This window comes from Ammospiza nelsoni, chromosome 1 (genome assembly GCF_027579445.1).
Source record: "Ammospiza nelsoni isolate bAmmNel1 chromosome 1, bAmmNel1.pri, whole genome shotgun sequence".
Taxonomy (NCBI): Eukaryota; Metazoa; Chordata; class Aves; order Passeriformes; family Passerellidae; genus Ammospiza; species Ammospiza nelsoni.
The window spans coordinates 26,332,878-26,351,358 of NC_080633.1; the positions used below are offsets into that span (position 1 = coordinate 26,332,878).

An 18,481-nucleotide genomic window follows, 5' to 3' on the forward strand; every position below is an offset into this window, starting at 1 on the left:
GCAAAATAAGTTAGTTTTAGTGCATTACACTCTTCCACATCTGAAAATCACCACGTGTCCATCTTTCAGTTGATAATAATTTTATCTTATCTTTATAAGAAATCTTCCTTCCAAAATTAACAGAACCCAGATCTTTTGGAATGTTTCAGTTTATCAATTGCTAAAAGGTGTGTTCAAGTTTCAAAGGGCTTGACATTCAGAATTGATAGGTACTTAGCCTTGTAAAATTCTTATGTATACAACTGCCAAAGCAATGCTATCTGATTTACCTCCTATGCAAATTATTATGCAGATTAGACCAAATTTACATTTGCTTGATTCTAAGACCATTCAAATCAGTCAAAATCAGTTGTATTACAAGCTTTGCTTAAAAATTAGTTGATACTTTTGAAAATAAAAAATCACTATGAGATTTTTCATGTCTTTACATTGAAATTAGGGCTCTGATAAAATATAAAATGAAAACTTTATGCCAATGCTCATTACATGTCCAAAATGTAGACTTACCTGCCTTCCTTGATGGCTTGGTCCTGGTGGTCCTGGTGGGCCCTGTGGTCCTACCTGGCCTTGGTCACCCTACAGAAAAGGTATTCCCAAGAACTAAATTGCAATAGTCCATGCTATCTGATTAACATATTTAAACCAAACACAGAGTAGTAGGCTTCAAGCTGTACTATCTTGAAGTCTGCTGCCTCTATCTGAATTAAATGGAGCTCTGGAATTCTGCCTATGAAAACTGATCTAACAAAAATAATGCCCCTTCGTCCCTACAAACTATGTTGTTTATAACATTAGATGATCACACCTGTAATTTTATTATTAGAAGGATCCATAGTTCATCTTTTCATACTGAGATCAATTTTAAACATTATCTTGTGCAGAAATATAGACAGCTTCTTGCACAACACAGAAGAAAAACTCACAAATGTAAACACAGCAACTGCAGAGTATATCAAAAACCTAAAAATATCAGTGTTTCTTTGCCTGTTCCACACCCATTAGATTAGATGACTCAGGGATTTTTGCATTTTAATTTTTTTTTTTAATTACAAGATTTTAACTGGGATATTTCTGAAATTATTTTAGGAGAAAAAAGAAGTACATTTCTTCCCTCATACTCCCAGCTGCATAGAATAGAGTCATTGGTGCTCTAATTTAACACTAACAGGCTCAGCTACTTGCATTGATGGAGCTGCATGGAACAGTGTAACATAGCTGCTCAGATTCAGGTAAAACATGCCTTTGTATAGTTGTGATATTGTAAAAAATTAATTGTAATTTAACTACAAATATAATTGATTACACATACAATTATAAATGTACTCTATGCCTCACCTTGTCACCTTTGACTTGGTCACCTTTTGGTCCAGCAGGACCACGGGCACCGTCAGAGCCTTTTTCACCCTAGAAATCGATGACAGTTTTGAAACTTGTATTTGGGAACTTATAAAGAACACTGTCTTAGACAAACAGGTCATCACAATGTGGATAATGAGGAAAAATGTATTCCTTTACAAACAAACTAGAAAAATAATCAGTGGAATTACCAAATTAGAGAAAAGAAATTGGTTACAATTCATAGCATACTTCATCTGCACTCGTGTTTTTGAACATAGGACTTCAAAAGGAGAAAATGAAATACTAGGAGGAAGGAAGTTACATTTTGAAAACATGACAGTATGCTCACTAGTCAAAGAAATCAGTTCAGACAGTGCAAGGATGTGACTGATGCCGTTTCCATAAAAGGAAGAAAAATCTCGGTTTAGTAATTCAAGGCTCTAGAGAATCTTGAAGCCAATAAAACAGAGGGATATATTTTGATGGGAAACCCAGTTATTATTTATTCATAAATTTTGTTTGTACAATTATTGTTTGTATATTTTTTAAGAAGTTGACATGTATTAACCTAGCAAACGCCCTAAATGAGATAACTGTCCACAGAGACTCATATAACTCATCTTTCAGTTTCCCAAAATGGTAAGGCAAAATGAAAGCAGTTGCTGAATATCTTCTTCCAATAAAGAACATAAATAGCTCAGTAGTTTTCTGGAAGACAGTTTGTCGCACTAATGCTATCAAAAGAAGTTCTCTTATTAAACACATAAATAAGAGAATCATTAACTTACTACTGGTAGACAGGACTGTACAATTTTTTTGTAATTACCTGGATAGAAATTCTGAAATCAGTGGGATATTCTGGGAGCACAGTGATTCAGAAATCCAAGATCCATCATCCAGAATTTTATACCAATGGAACTATCAGTGGCCTTAAATAACTTAGACACTACTTCAAATTTGGTCCACAATGTTAAAGAAAGTAATTTCCATAAAACTACCTTATCTCCTGGAATGCCCTGTCCTGTCGAACCTTTTTCACCTGGTGAACCAGGAGGGCCAGGTGGTCCCTGAAAGAAAAGCAAATATATATTCAAACTATACCAGCAGTTCCATTTTTTATAGAAATTTTATGTAATTTGCTAGTACAGGATTTTGCAACACTTATGACACTGGTAAGAGAAAATGCTTCCACAATATCTGAGTGAGCCCTAACAATTAAAATGAACTGTAGCAACCATTAGTTGGGTCATTTGGAATAGAATAAGCCAATGCTCAATTCATGTGAATTACATAATTAATATCTAAAGACTGTACTCTTACAACTCAAATGAATCTGCAGATTTATGTATAAAAGGATTAGTATTACAGTGAAATGTATTCCCTATAATTTCACATGATTTCATTATTGTCACAATGAAAATCATCAATTTGAACATATATTTTGTACATAATGACAGGTTATATAGGCAACACTAGAGAATGTTAATTTTGATTTAAACAAATACAGAAATAAGTATTTTTCTAACACTTTCTGTCCTCTTGCAAAACTCAGCTAACTTTCAGTTTTTAAAGCTAGTAAGTATTTTTTAAGGATAATCTTGATTAAACAAAAAGTTTTCCACATATTTTTGTGAGAAAAACAGTCTTTCACAAATGAAAGTAACTTTCAAAAATATTAGAATTAATCTAACACCCATCTACATTTGTGGCTTCATATGAACCATACATTTTATACATTTCAGGAAGAAAAAGCAGCCATTGAGTATTAAATCAAGAGCTTGCCAAAATTCTGTATTTCGGAAAATAAAGATATAATTAAAAGCATGTAATTTGGGTCCTTGTTCTTGATGGGATCCAAATTACACATAAGAGTTGAGGGATGTTTCATCTCTTTTATTTTAATCTTCTTAAAATTTTAATGTAGACAATTTTTAAAGATTATCATCAACTTAAACAAGTAGAAGTACATATATATATATATATACTCACATATATTAAAAAAATATTTTCCCAAAACTGACTTGGATATGGTTTTATTCTCCTGCTTGGACAGGCCACATGCAGCTACTGATGTATTGGGCTGGAATAGCTTGTGCTGCTTCAGACTAAGCACAAGGTAGTTATGGAATCAGTAGCCAATACAACTACTGACAATCAAATACACTTACTAAGACTTATCTTGTTGCATTTAAATTCTCAATGCATATATCACTGACTTACAGGTAATCCTGGTTCACCAATTCCAGGAGGTCCTCGCAATCCAATTCTACCTTCTCGACCTTCAGCACCCTTGTGAAAAAGAAAATGAGAAAGTTCAATCCCAATTCAACTTGGTACTTTTGAAGAGCATAACATTTATATATAGGTGATTTAATGGCATCACCACAAAGGCTTGAAATCTAATGTGCAACTTCTCCTAAAGGAAAAAAATCCATACATGGTGTTCTAGAATATGTGAAAGTACCTTTCTATGAATACTTGAAACCCAAGATTGCATTCCAGCACTGAAGACTAAGGGGTAATTGCTTAAAATTGCAAAGTCTAAGAGATGAAATGGATGAGGGAGTTAACTCAGACTAAATTTGGCTGCAGGAATGCTCAGGTGTGAGGGATGCACACTGTAGCCTCTATCTAGATACTTGAATTGAAGCCTGCTTCAGTGGAATATGGGATTGCATGGGAACTCCAGGAGCTGTACAGTTTCTGCATCTTCTACTTACAAGGCATCATAATCTTCACAATTTCTCCATTTTACTGAGGACTGTGTGCTTCAAGCATAAGGGCACAGAGATTTTTATCTTTCTACAAAGCAGTAAAGAGACAGGGGGGTGATATTTCTTCTCAATAAACTATTTTCCCTTCTGGAAAGACCGAGTGTTGCTCCTTTTACATGGCAAAATACTGGTTTCTGAGCTCATAAACCCTCTCTGTGTTCTCAGGTCTGCCCTACTGCACAGGAAATATGCAGGAATTCAATGAATGTACAAATTAGAGCACTAAAAGCAAAAAAGTGTAAGTGTGTTAGATGGTGGCTTTTGGATCCAAACCACAGGGAAAAGATGGCAGAAAGCTACACCAGAGACTCAGCACTAGAACTAGAGTGAGGTCTAGTTCTGCCCAATTTACATATGTCTGACTCTGAGATGCAGGTCTCTGACAAAACTTGTAAATAAGGAGCCATGTTTCCTATGCAGATGCTTTTGTAGTTTTTCATGAGATCTGGCTGGCCAGCATAGGCAGACATGACTTTTCCAAGACTGGATTCCACCTTCTAGTCTTTTGCAGTGAAATGAGATGGAGGAATGAAACGCTGCATGAGAGAATCTTGTAAGAACATCTGTTCCCTAGTGAATGACAAGGCAAATCTCTCACTTGGCCATATATCACAGTGACTGAGATGCATTTCTATACCTGGAAGTGTAGTTTACTCATTAGCACAAGCATCTGCTAGTGCTTGAAAATTATCTCACACAGGTAACCCTCATTTAAATGGCATTGTTTCTGACCTCTATCAATAGGACCATCATGAAATTCAAGAGTTGCTGGAAATGCAGGTCTTTTATCTCTATCCTATGTGAATATAAAAACCTGTCAATCAGTGATAAGATTTTGACTTTGATAAAACTGTAGGTGAGAAATTTAATTCAAAACAATGACTATCCAGAGCTATCATTTAAGAAACACATTTCTGAGAGTTACCTTGGGTCCTGGCTCTCCAATGCCAGCGGGTCCTGCAGGACCATAGGGACCTGGAGGGCCTTGTTCTCCCTAAAGAGAAAAAATGGAAAGAAACTATTAGTATAAGTAGAAGTTTAAGCAAATTCTGACAGAGTGTCATTCCAAAGCCTCATTTAGGGCTAGAGAAATACATTTTTCAAGTAAAAAACAAATATACAAAACAATCTAAACCTGTCTTGAAGAAATATGTTTAGATTAGAAGCAAGGCCAATATCCTGGCCATACAAATATAATAATTTTATAAAGTCACTCTTTTATATGTGTCATGAAAGAATAAAATTTAAAAAAAAAACCTTTTTTTGTTCTATCTTTGTTCTATCTTTCATCCAATATTTCAGTGCTTCCACAGACTTTTCTTGATAGAAAGATGGCATTTGGAAATGAAGCAGTGCTTAAGCTTCCATTGCACTCAAGGTTCTTGTTGTTACAACAAATGCACACATAGCATGACTGTTGTTCCTACTGCTATCTTTGACTGCAGCTTCTTCTTCTCATTCTCTCCAGTATACTGTGTTCCTAACAAAGCCAACACAGCCACATAGTTACTAATTTTCTTTTTTCCAAAATGTGTTTGCTTTGTGGGAAGGTGTTCATTTTTGGGATTGAAACTTTTATTTACTTATAAATGCTATATGCTGAGTTCTGCAACCTTTCAATGAGAAGTTTGCACTTGAGAAGTCAATAGAAGTATAAAAAGTTACATTTCCTCACAAAATCAATCAGTTTTTAATCAGCCAAAGAATGAAGCTAAGATGCATATAAGTAAAGATACAGCAGAGGTAAATAAACAGACTTTTCTTGAACCTTAATTTCTGATAACTATGCACTTGTAGTGCTACTGCTGCAGCTTTAGATCTAGAATAACATGGAACTTGGTGCCCAGACTTAAATTAGTTCCACTACAGAACAGTATAATAATTTGGAAACAATATAATAGTTTGGAAATTTAAGACATTCAAAATGCAAGATTTGCTGGCACATATTCATAATCTAATAGATCAATACAGCACCATGAGAAGTTATGTTTTAAAAGGCACAAACAAAACTGCTATCACTCAGTGGAATAGCATATCTCCACATAGAACACTGATAGGGTATTAACAACAACTGATATTGTGTTAATGTGGATTCTGTGCATGCAGCTATTGTAAAAATACAGAACATAGCTAAAAGGTTGACTGTCTTCCTTGATAGAACTTATTGTTTGGGTTTCCTAATAATATTTTCATTAAACCTTTGGACCAGAGTCACAATTCAGTTCATTTGTATACAGATTATCATAAATAATGCAATTTTTACTGATATAAGTCCAATTGAAAATTTACCAGTTTTCCTCATACCTATGTTTTTCCTTATGTGTTTGTGATCAAACAAAAACAACAAAAATCCCTCAAACAACCCATCTTCTATGCTTCCTACAGCCTGGTGCCTATGAAGTTTTGACTTTCAGCCCACAGGCTTCCTTGCCTCAGCACCATCTCTGGCCTCAGTACCTTTCCACTTGACAAGCCACATGAACAGGTTCAGCCCCGTGCAGCTTCAGGGCCTGGAGACAGTTTAGGATGGACAGGGATGGATGCAAGAGGTGCCAGAGAGAGAGAGGGGAACAGGCACAGGCTGCTGCAAGGCAAGGCAGTATGCTAAGCGTCAGCTGCTGCTCACAATCCTTGCTTCTTCAATGGAGAAGGCAGGCTGAAATTTCTGTCATGCCAGGATGTATGAATCCAGAATGAATCAAAAAAATATGTGAAGTTGAAAACATATTTTTAAAAATATCCATCAGGTAAAAAAAATATTTCAGCTGTACACAGCACCACTATGCCCTGGGCATGGCAAATGCCACTCAGCACATTGCCTCCAGCTGATAAAACAAAACCTCTGAAATGGTGTAGGAACTTGTTGCATGCTGAAAAATGGTATTTGATAAATACAGGCTCATCCCTCAGCTGAAACAGTAAGCCAACCCCCTTCTTCACCTTCATTCTGCTCTCCAATTTTTTTTTCTGTCACCCAAAAGGACATTGTTTTTCCTGTCTATGTTGACAGTCTCTGACAAAATTTCTCAAGGACATTAACTCTGAGGAATGCTTCCTATCACAAATAATTCACTTCTTTGCAAGTTCAGCCACATGACAGAGCCATGCCTTGAATGCAGATGGGAGTCCTGCTGAAATTAATATTTTTCCAAAAGCTCTATTTTTTAACCATGATAAAAACATGACACAGTTTTCCTTCCAGTAACTGGTGTCATGTGCCTTGCAGGAGTTGTTGTTGTAGGTATGGTACTGTTAGGTGATGGGGTAGGGAGAGTAAGAAGCATTGTGATAAAAGTCATGTAGGGCTGTATGAAAATATTGTTCTGTGAAACAACTTTTTATGGATAGAAGAGGATGCATGAATATTAATGGAGAAAGAAACTCAACCTTCTAGCAGACAACATGCAAAACTTGGAAACGTAAATGATTCAGTCCTTTTTAAAGACAGAATGTTTCAAACTTCAAATGGCTATTAACAAATCTGGGTTTTATCTTCTGTGGTCTTGGTGCAACAGGTAATGTGGAATTTATGAAAACCATGAAGTTCTGGCAATAATATCATGTTATGTCTACACGTAAAAAGAAAATTCTGCTCTTTCAGAAAGGTTTTTGGTAAGAATTGTCTTTGTTTAATGCTTTGCTCACATTCTTTCTTCTCCCCTTATTGGGATTTTCCTTCAGGTGGCATGTAGTATCATCTTGAACAATGGGAAGGAAAATTAAACTTGATGTGAGCTTAATGTTTCTACATATTGAAATTGTACCATTTTAAGCCTGGAACATACCTAACTGTCCAACCCAAAAAACTCACCATCCACTCCCCCTCACTGTTCATTATGTTAGGATGAGTTCCAGTTAGTGCCAGCATAAATAATTTATTTCCTTTTTAGAAAGCCCGTGCATACTGTAAGGAACACAAACAGACTGTATTTCAGTCTACAATGTGATAATGATTAAGCAACAGTAAAAAAAAATCTTTCAAATTTAATTATTTTATCTTTAAAGTGAACATTGGCAACAACAATGCAAATAGATTTAGATATTTTAACAGATATTCTTGATATTTTGTATTTCTTAGTTGAGACATCTAGGAACTAAACTTGTTCATAGGAAAATTGGAATTTTTCCCAGTCTTCTGGGAAAGTTGCAACTTGCCACATAAGTGAGGAAAGAATTCATATGTCATAAGAGAAGAAGCAGATCCCATAGCAGCTTGTTCTGGGAAATGTATTCAGGAAAATATGCACTGATGGATTTTTTACAGAATTGTCCCAGGATAATTTTATGGGAAAAACTGCTTTGAATATCCACATTTAAACTTAACCTTTTCCTTAGAAGTTTGAATATATGTCTGTTCATAAAACTTTAGCCTTTAATTGAAAATCCTACTACGCAAATCAAATTTTCCAGAAAGGTTCCTTACTACAGCAGTGGATTTTAAGAACATCATTCTCAGCCTTTCCATGAATATATTGTGATCTCTAGAAACATGCATTTTATATCTAGGAGCTGGTTCAAGAGTTTAAATAAACCCCATGTCAATTCTGAAACAATAACCATAAGTACTCCCTGCTCATCACTTTTTTATAAGTGGAACACAGGTCATAAATGGATTTCATGACTCAATTTTATAATCTGTAACCATATAATTCAGTTTGTAATTTATTCACTGAAATTTGTGAATAGTCACTATTATTGCCCTCACTAAAAAAAAAATCTTCAAAAATTACCTTGAATTTACTCTTATGGAACCTTACTGGTGCTATAGCATAGAATACATTGTTGTTGGCTTGGGTTTTTTGAAATAAATATTAGTTAAGCATCTGAAAATAAATTTAAAAAAAGACAAAAAAATGTCAACTAGTCTGAGTAAATCAATAGATGTATGCATGTCTAAAAGAATTTTTTTATCCAACACTGAGAATACTAGGGGGACCCCAATTTAGCTTTGTAAAAATGCTATATTGATTACTAGAACTCTGTTTTCCATAAAAATCATGATCATTCTGTTTCTTTCCTGGAGAGGAAATCAAGATGACTTAAGTCTTTTTGTCTTAGAATGTTGGATTTTTCCAGGGTTGTATTGCTATTGAAGGGCAAAGCTGTATTTTAATGACAACACAACAATATGTTGGCAAATCCAGCAAAAGGCATGAAGTAACCAGTTCAGATGCTTTTGAATTGTATTAACCAACTGAGTTAAGAGATGTGTAGAATTTAAGTAGGAAAATGACAGAAATCAGACTACTGGGAAAGTCAGACAACAGATGGGATTCTCACTGGATAATCTTTATGGTCATTGCTGCTTATGATGGACTATATTACATTAACAGAGCATAACCAACTGTAGCATGGCTTTTCTCTTTGCCAACTTTCCATTTCTTCTATTTTTAGTATTTTACTAAGTGAGATAGTGTCTTCTGTGTTTTGGAAATTGTTGAATCATCCAGCAAAATCATATCATGGGCCACCCTTGAATTCTTAGTGAGACAAGGAACACAAAATCCGAGTTCCTTGCTCATATAAGCTGCAGTATGACAAGAGTTGAGTGTCTTTACCTTAGATCCAGGGTTCTAAATTGGTGTTCTGCAAATTCAATTAATTATCTCTGTGTGAATTTTTTCCTACTGGTTTTCTTTGTAATTCTCTTTAAGTTTTATAGCTGAATGAGGTATACTTTGATCCAAATTTTTATTTTATGTTACAGTATAGATAATATGTGATGGCTGATGAAGTTGAAGAGTGCCTTAAAGTGAAGCAAATGTCTAAGAAAATAAAAAGCACAGATGTGAATAGTATTTATTTTGGTATTTCAAGTTAGTGAAACAGACAAAGCAGCATAGAATTTGGCTTTAAAAATCGTTTTCTTTGATAAATTTAACATCTTTGTATGAAACTTGTCAATGGGCAATAAAAAGTCAGTAAACCAGGAAACAGCAGAAGAATCTTTGTTCATTGCTCAGGATTTGCTCTAGAAACAGGACCAAGTTGTCTAGTTCAAAACACAGGAGATCCACAGTGAAAACTGCCAGTTCCCAATTCCTAACAACTGTTTGAGTGAAGTGCCCTGTAACTCTCTAATGTTTTTTTCTTAAAGTCATTAAATTCTGTGTTGTAAGTTTATTGTTAGCATGTGAACTGTGAACAGTTTAGAACTGGTTAAATGGAAATGTATTTAGTCAGGTAAATTAGTAATAATAATAATAATAATCATCATCATCATCATCAACATGCTTTTATGGTGTTTAAAATAAAAATGGAGCTCAAATGTCTCATTTTAAATGCCTTGACCTTTTTAGAGAATGTTTATATATGGTAATAAGATTATTTAGGTGGTTTTGAGATGTTAGAACTTTGCAGGATTGCAAATAAGAGAAAAAATTATAAAAATTTGCATAACGGCAAAACCAGGTTCTGGTTAATGACACACTGGGCTGCCTTCTGGGCAGGATACAGGTTGTTCAACGTATCCACACATGGTTTGAAAAGAAGGTGGAAATAAAGTGATGAAATTTACTTGCATAATAAAGAAGTTATTAAAGGTAAGGATTGATTATAAAGTGCATTAGAAAGACTAAGAGGTTAAGGATGTGATTCAGCTCCATATGATAGCTCCTAAACTTTCATGTCTGCATGGGAACAGGTTGGCTGAGCTCCTGTCAGTGGAAAACTGTTCAGTGCAGGCAGTGCGACTTAGACAGCTTCAACTCACTACTGTCAACAAAATAAAGCAGTATCATTAGAAGGAAAGTATTGTGCAATCAGTGAAACTTCACACTGAGAGATTAGCTAGCAGCTTGAGAATAAGAAAATGCATATGAATAAGAGAAGCAAAGAATGAGAAGTTCCTTTGAGTAATTTCTTGGATAATGTTTCTGGACACCATGCTACCTTGCTTCAGACAAGTCAAATTGAATTAGTTGAAGGTGCAATGCTGCCAAGCCTCTCCTGCTGGTGGCTTCCAGAGCCAGTGGCACCCAGACAGAACCCAGATGACACTGTCCCCACCCGTGTCTGCCACCTGGCGCTGCAAAGTGAGAGGATTCATCCGTACTAAAATCTACACTACAGAGGTGTGGGAGGCACAGAGCCAGCCAGCACATGAGTGGACTGTACATTCCACAACTGAGACCTAAACTATCTGTAGGCTGAGCTTGATCTGGAGTTTGAATTTGGAGGAACTGAATCTATTCTTTCAAACCTCAACATGGCCCCATAACAAAGAATAAAAGTTCAGCAGCAATGTTCTTTGTTATGTCACACCAGTACCAATGCCACCAAGAGGAAGTCACCAGTTCAATTCAAAAAGCAGAACGTATTAGAATGGAAAGGCCAAGGAACTGCACTAAGAATAGACTCATTTATTTTATCCAAGGCTATTATAAATACCTGCCACTTTTCAGAGATATGGTATTATGTGTAATGAAAACTAATTTTAAAAGAGCACTTTAATAATTCTTCTGTGAGGACAAAAAATATTGGAGAGACTGCTACATGTCTGAACCAAAAAAAGGCCTTGACCTTTACTAGCTGAATGGCTGTTTATTAATCTGAAAACAACCACTGATTATCTGTACTGATCATTAAAACATTTTTCACTCATCTCAAATAAGCTCCAAAATGCCAAAGGTTAGCTTTGGCATTAGGTAAGGACAAGACAAAACCCCTAAACATACATATGATTCTTCCATACTCTTTAAGTATAATTATCTAAGTGTATTAGCTAAACTTGTCTGACAGTATTTTTATTATTATAGATGTTTGAGCATAGAAAATTCTTGACTACAGACTTTAAACATCAGGGTGGGGAGTTGAGAGCTGATAAGAGAGGAAAGTTCCTCATTCTTACTGAAAATCTACAGCTAAAGCCTAACAGACCATAAATATTGTATCCATGTAGAGGGATTCCAGAGAAAGATGTATGTATTGTACAGCCATGAAAATATATGAAAAGACTGACAGGAAGACATACAAGATTCAACAAATATGGTTTTGTATATAATAGAAGTATCTGGGTCTACCGTCTTGGACTCATCAGTGTGAAATGACAGACAAAAAATTACTGTCATTTGCTGTGCTAAAGTTAGAGACAGACATGATTTTTCCACCACATGGATGAATAGTTTCTTTCAAACTTCATCCCATTTCTTTTTCCACTTCTGAAGTACTCTGCAGTGGCTTTCCCAATCAAACATTTTTTTGAGAAGATGAAGAAATGAGAAGTATGAAAAAGCATTTGTCAGGAGGAGGAAAATCATGATAGATGACAATATTCTAAACTTTTAGTAATAAATGTTTCCCATATCTAAATTTATTTCTGTGAATTTTCTAATTAAATTGTTGCCTAAGAAACAAAACATGAGTGTTTATATAGTGAATCTTTTACAAAGCAGCTTTGTATTAATTAATTTGTCTTGTATAACTTGTTAGCCAGGCGATCAATGATTCTGTCGTAGAAAGTCTTTGTATCAAATTGATAAATTGAAGATCTTTCTGTACCAAACTTTGATGTTAATAACTCTCCCATGAGCAAGAGAACCATATTCACATACAGCAATTTCCCAAAGTTTAGCAAACCAGAAAACCTCCTAAATTAATCACACACTCTATCCAACTGATTTTGCTTGACAAGGTGTAGTCATTAACTCTAAATTATCCATTTAAAATACCACTGAGGCATTAATTGTCATAAAATCTCCTACCTTGTCCAATTTCAAAGTTTATACAGCACACGAGCAATTAAAAATTATTATAAATTATCAGTCTGAAGGTCTTAACCTTCATGTAGAAATACTTCAAATCTTTAAACACATGCATTGTAGGCAAAAATATTCTAGAAATAATCACCAAGTGATGGCGAAAGTCAAGACATATTCAAGTGACTGAAATTCTGGCATAAGTGCTGTGGGTCCAGGGTTGCATCCTTTTGTGGATGTTCTTGGAGAAATGTTCTTACAAAATGTTCTTGGAGACCCAGATAAGAAAGCAGATGCATGTGCCAACAATACCAAGCCCTCATCACATGAAGGTGCACCACCCATATGGGGACATTATTGCTGTGCAAATAACACCACTAGTAAAAAAGCTACTGAAAAGAAAAGGACAGTAGACTATAAAAGTTCTACAGAATTTCTGCATCCTCTCTCCCTATATAAATAACATATTCAACAACACATTCACAACTACATCTTACCTTGTTTCCTTGGATGCCTTTTGGGCCTTGCTGACCTGGATCTCCCCTGATACCCTACGGAAAAGTCAAAGCAAAGAATGAGCTGCCTTTAAATACCTATATAAATGTTAGGGGTTTATTTCCCCCAAATGGAGTACATTAGAATATAGCACAATTCTAAGCTCTAAAGGACAAGAGTTTTCTGCCTCATACCCTGTGTATGCCAAATACATTGAATATTGTTAATATTTAAAAACCAATGCCAGCAGAAAAACATGGCTGTTTTTCACAGAATTAACAGGTTTTAAGCAGAAGAACCTTACAGAATATATTTTTTCCTTTTTATTTGGTAGCTTTTTGTTCCCTTACCTGAGGTCCCCGAGGTCCCGTAGGGCCCACAGAGCCCTGCAAACCCTGAAGAAAAAATAGATTCAATTATCAGATTAAAAGGAAATTCCAATCTGCTTTCAAATGTCAAGCACTTGACATGTACATGTAATGGCTCAAAGCTCTGTTGGAAGCACTTTCTAGAGACTTTATCCTCTCACCAGAGTACTGCTGGTCTCATACTGTGTTCAGTAATTGCTACATTCCACCCTATATATTTGGTTAAAATGTTTTTCATATACAACAGCATAGTGAATGTCTAATTAACATCTTAATTATTTGATTTAGAAGGTTTTATTTGATACAGTTCTTAAAATTTAATTCCTAAAAGCATATTAGGTACAGAATTCTTAATAAAAATGCTGCAATGTCTATACCAGAATAACTTCAGATAACTTTGTCTCACTAACTCAAACTGCTGATGAATCAGATTAATCACTTGCCTGGCAGAATCACACTAAAAGTTCACAAAATCCATTAAAAATGCATCCAAAAAGTTCTGATATACAGCACTAAAACCACTGGATTCAGTCTGATTAGTGAGACTGGAAAGTGGTAATGGATAAATGCAACATTTTCAAATTGGACCCCCAATCATACTTCAATATCCATCACCCCAGTTAAAGATCAACCTCAGAATACTGAATTTGCTTCTCATACAGCTGTATATATGTGTTCTGTGTCTGATTTTGTCTAGCCTAGAATGCTTTCCTTAAAAATAAAGCCATAACATTGTTCTGTCTTCAGGATTTGTGAATGTGAAGGTGGGAATGCTGGAACTGACTGATCCCCATCAGAGGACAAAGTTTTTCTCAGCACTGTCCTCAAGAGAAATGAAGCAAGCAGATTTTTGGCAGCCCTGGCACATTTTCTATATCTAGATTTCTTGGCTACTTTGATTATGTTCTTTGCCAGCTTCTGAACATTTTCCTTTTACCTTAGTAGATGTTTCACATAATGTCATGCTATTTCTCACATGCCTGGATAAAAAAGGTATGATCTTTCTTTATTCCTCTGAGAGATGCAGCTCTCTCCTTTTCCATTGATATGTCAGACTTTTCTGATTCACTGAAGTCTGAAATTTGCTGCCATTTTGAACCACAGTATCCCACAAGATATTCTCAGTCTTTAGATTTTCATTATTGTATAATGCCTTTTTTTCTTTGCAATAAATACTTCTGGAATGAATATTTATTAATTCCTATTTGAAATTAAGCATAAAATAGCAGCTTTCAGGAAATAAAAAACTTTTCAAGGTGGTCTTTGATAAAGGTAAACATAATATGGGTGTTAAAACTGAAGAAATGTGCTTTAATAGAAGGAAAAATGCAATCTAATTGGTAGTTCTTATCTATTTGAACTATAAACCAGTGGTTTGCATGACTCATACAAATCTGCTTGTATGAACTCAAGATACATGATTATCTCACTTAGCAGTCCATTATCCTTCCATCTTTCAGAATGTAAATAAACCAGATAAAAATCTGAATTCACTTGCAACACTACTACACTCCAGGTTAAAAAGAAAGGAGAACAGGATAGAAGTGTGAATTCATATCAATCAGCATAGATGGGCTTGTAGACCTGAAAGTTGTTCATGTTGGGTAAGAACCTGCTTTTATTGCAATATACACTCAAATTGAAATTAAACTTGTAAGGAAATAAACTGGGTGCTCTCTGCAAGATGCTCAGTCCTGTGTAAGCAAGGCTTGGCAGTGGTCAGGGCAGCTTCTGTTTTAGGTAAGGATCTGTATTTCTTAGGCAAAATGGAAAAAGAATGTGGTGAACAGTTGGTTCAGTTCTTACAAATCGTTCTTCTACTATAAATGTATCTCTACCACCAGGGAATTATAAGGTATTCCAAACTTACAATAGTCTTTTCAAGCTGTGTTTATGAATATGTTCCACGATTTTCTGGTATTTTCATCAACATGAAACAGTTCAAATAAAAATTATACTTACTATTTCTCCTTTTGGTCCTGGGGCTCCACATTCTCCTCTTTCACCCTTTATAAGAAATCAAAGGGTTTACAGCTAAACAAGATTATTTGATTATGCTACATGCATTAAAGACTCTGCAAGCAGTAGCACAAGGGGTTTAGTTGACTCTGAGGACTTAGAAGTTGCATCATTATATATGGTCTGTAGGAGATAAGATCTGCTCTACTCAGGATAGGTTGTTCCTGAAAATGCCTGCAAAACATCCAACTTATATCAGAGGATAATACATTTAATACCTAATAAGTTTTACTGCAGTTTTTCACCTCACTGCACTGTCTTCAGAGATCATTTCCATGCTCTGATTTCATTACTGTGATGTCTGAGATTTTCCTAACAATTGTGATATTGCACATATGGAATGAAGAAAGAATTAAGTATTTCACTGATGATTTAACATATCTACAGACACATGAAAAGCAGATCTATGAGTTTACTGTTCCCATTTTCATGAAATCTTATCACAAAATTCACTGAAGCATTTTACTAATAAATACAAAGATTCATAGACGCACTGCTTTTATTAACAATGTGGAGATATAAGTGTCAAATGAAGAAAAGTCAAAATGGAATTATGTGTTTCATTTTTGACTATGATGGTCCACTTTGAAATTCATCTCTAGAATCCTCCAACTATGCACTGAAATGCATAGTTTTTTTATCTTCTTGGAGAGACTATATGGAAAATTTTCTTGATAGAGCATTAGCCCTTGCAAATTATAAATAGGTTAAAAGCAAACTTCCTTGTGGTAAGTTTTTCAAAAGCTGATGGCTGTCACATTATGTTTGCATTAAGCATTTTCTCTTTCTTCCCACTTAATCTCTTACTCAACCCACAACTCCCTTTTCCTTCCAAAAACTCTTTTTCTGGTTGCTGATACTTTTCTTTTTTTATCTTTAGACTACAATCTCTGACTTTGTGTGGCTTTTTTTTTTTTTTTTTTTTATTAACAGCATTCCAGTCTGTAAGAATTTACATAAAATTTGAATTTACTTCTGGGGATTGTATCAAGAGCTTTCATGACAAAAAGACAAGACAAGCTCTATTTTTTTCATTCTTTCACATACACTGTCAGCAAGTGACAATTTATTTTCAGACTACTTCTATAAAAAACTTACCTTGTCTCCCTTGTAGCCAGGAGCTCCCTATTCAAAAATTGAAAAAACGAAAAAAATCATAAAAGACAAACAAAGGCCTAACATACTCCTAATTTAAGTAGAAAAAGCCCCAATCCCCCCCATAGTAAAGAACTGTTTCAGAAGTTCAACTATTCACTACAATAAAATATCTCTCTGAAATTGTTTAACATATTATTCTCAGCAAATCTAGAAGTCTATTTTTTTTCTCAGATATTAGCTGTAAATATGCCACTCAGTTTGCCACCTCCTAGCAAATATATGCTGCCTTTTCAACTGAGTTATTCTTATACAGGGAGTAGTGTTAATCTTTCTCCAGTGAATCAACAAGAAGACAGAGAATTATCAGGTGTTAGAACCCACCAAAGAACCATGCAGTGTTTTTATCAGGTCTCTCTTTGGGATAAGTCTAATGCAAGTCAATTCAAAATCACACAGCTTCAGAAGTTCCTTCTCCCAGTGGCATCTCATCTCTATATTTAAGCACATTATTAGACAGTTTCTTTCAGTATACATGCTTCTGTAAACCCCACCTAAGTGTAGGTGCTTTAAATTGTTGAATAAAGTAGACACATAAAAAATGAAAATAACATTTTTAGTACAGAAAATGTGAAAAGACGAAATATGAGTTAGCACTGTAGCAGTCACATACCTCTTCCCCTTTCTCTCCATGTTCTCCTTTTTGAGCATCACCCTATTGGAAACAAAGGAATACAATTGAAATATGTATTTCATTAAAACTAAGAACACTGTTAAACAAGCATGGCTGTTGTTTCCTATTTAGTAACATTCACACTTCTTCCTTCCACAATTAAAGATACACATTTCCTGATCATTAACATAGAAAACTGAACTATTGTCATTAAATGACTGAAACCTTAGTTATTAGAGTGAACCACTCTGATCAAGGGATCTGTGCACTGTTAGAAAGCTCTCAAGAAAGAGCCTTCAGCTCTATTCAGAAACATCTGCTGCCAGAGAAAAACTGGAATGATAGGCAGTGCTATCTTGATAGCAGTTTAGTTTTAGATTTTTATCTCACACTTCTAAAGCAGCCAACTATAAACTACCAACTATAAACTCAACATTTAGAACTTATTTTAACATACTTTGCTATATTGACATCTGTGGTTTGAATAACTGGATAGAAATTTGCTTTATTTCTTTTAAATTCACATTACCTTGTTTCCTTTTGGTCCTGGGTCACCTTTATCCCCTTTGCTGCCATCATTGCCCTGAAACACAGCAGGAAAATGTTATTATCATTACGAAGATAAAATTCTCCAGCTTGTCTAACACTATATTTTGGTCCAAAATCATCCTGCAGTAAGCTTGGTAGAAACCCCCATTGATTCAAGTATGTTACATGTGACACAACATTCATTTAGCTAAACCCATTCTGGTATTATAAGGTATCTACAAATACTTTTTTAAACAATATTCAGTGATAAATAAATTTTCTACAGAGCATCTGAAAAATCTAATCAGGAAGGCATTACAGAAAACAAACACAGTTCTTCCTTCCCATTTCTCAATTAACCACCACTATCTCATCTTCTCTGCTTAGAAAAACTGTACAGAACAGTTTAGGGTCAATATTCAGCAGCCCTAAGGAAAAAATTACTGCACCTTTTTTTGTTTCTCTTTGGAGGATCATGATGGTTGGGACTAAAAA

General features: G+C 35.0%; 1 protein-coding gene across 2 annotated transcripts in view; it reads right to left on the reverse strand.

The window, feature by feature from the left end:
• Positions 1–18,481, reverse strand: part of COL28A1 (collagen type XXVIII alpha 1 chain) — a 58,183-nt gene that overhangs the window by 35,528 nt on the left and 4,174 nt on the right. For both annotated transcript variants that reach the window (XM_059476223.1, XM_059476231.1), the window contains exons 6-16: positions 17,988–18,041; positions 17,459–17,500; positions 16,789–16,815; positions 15,634–15,678; positions 13,654–13,698; positions 13,306–13,359; positions 5,038–5,106; positions 3,559–3,627; positions 2,337–2,405; positions 1,336–1,404; positions 508–576 (exon numbers count right to left, since the gene is read on the reverse strand). In XM_059476223.1, coding sequence (XP_059332206.1) covers positions 508–576; positions 1,336–1,404; positions 2,337–2,405; positions 3,559–3,627; positions 5,038–5,106; positions 13,306–13,359; positions 13,654–13,698; positions 15,634–15,678; positions 16,789–16,815; positions 17,459–17,500; positions 17,988–18,041 — 612 coding nt within the window. The remainder of the gene's footprint in view (positions 1–507; positions 577–1,335; positions 1,405–2,336; positions 2,406–3,558; positions 3,628–5,037; positions 5,107–13,305; positions 13,360–13,653; positions 13,699–15,633; positions 15,679–16,788; positions 16,816–17,458; positions 17,501–17,987; positions 18,042–18,481) is intronic.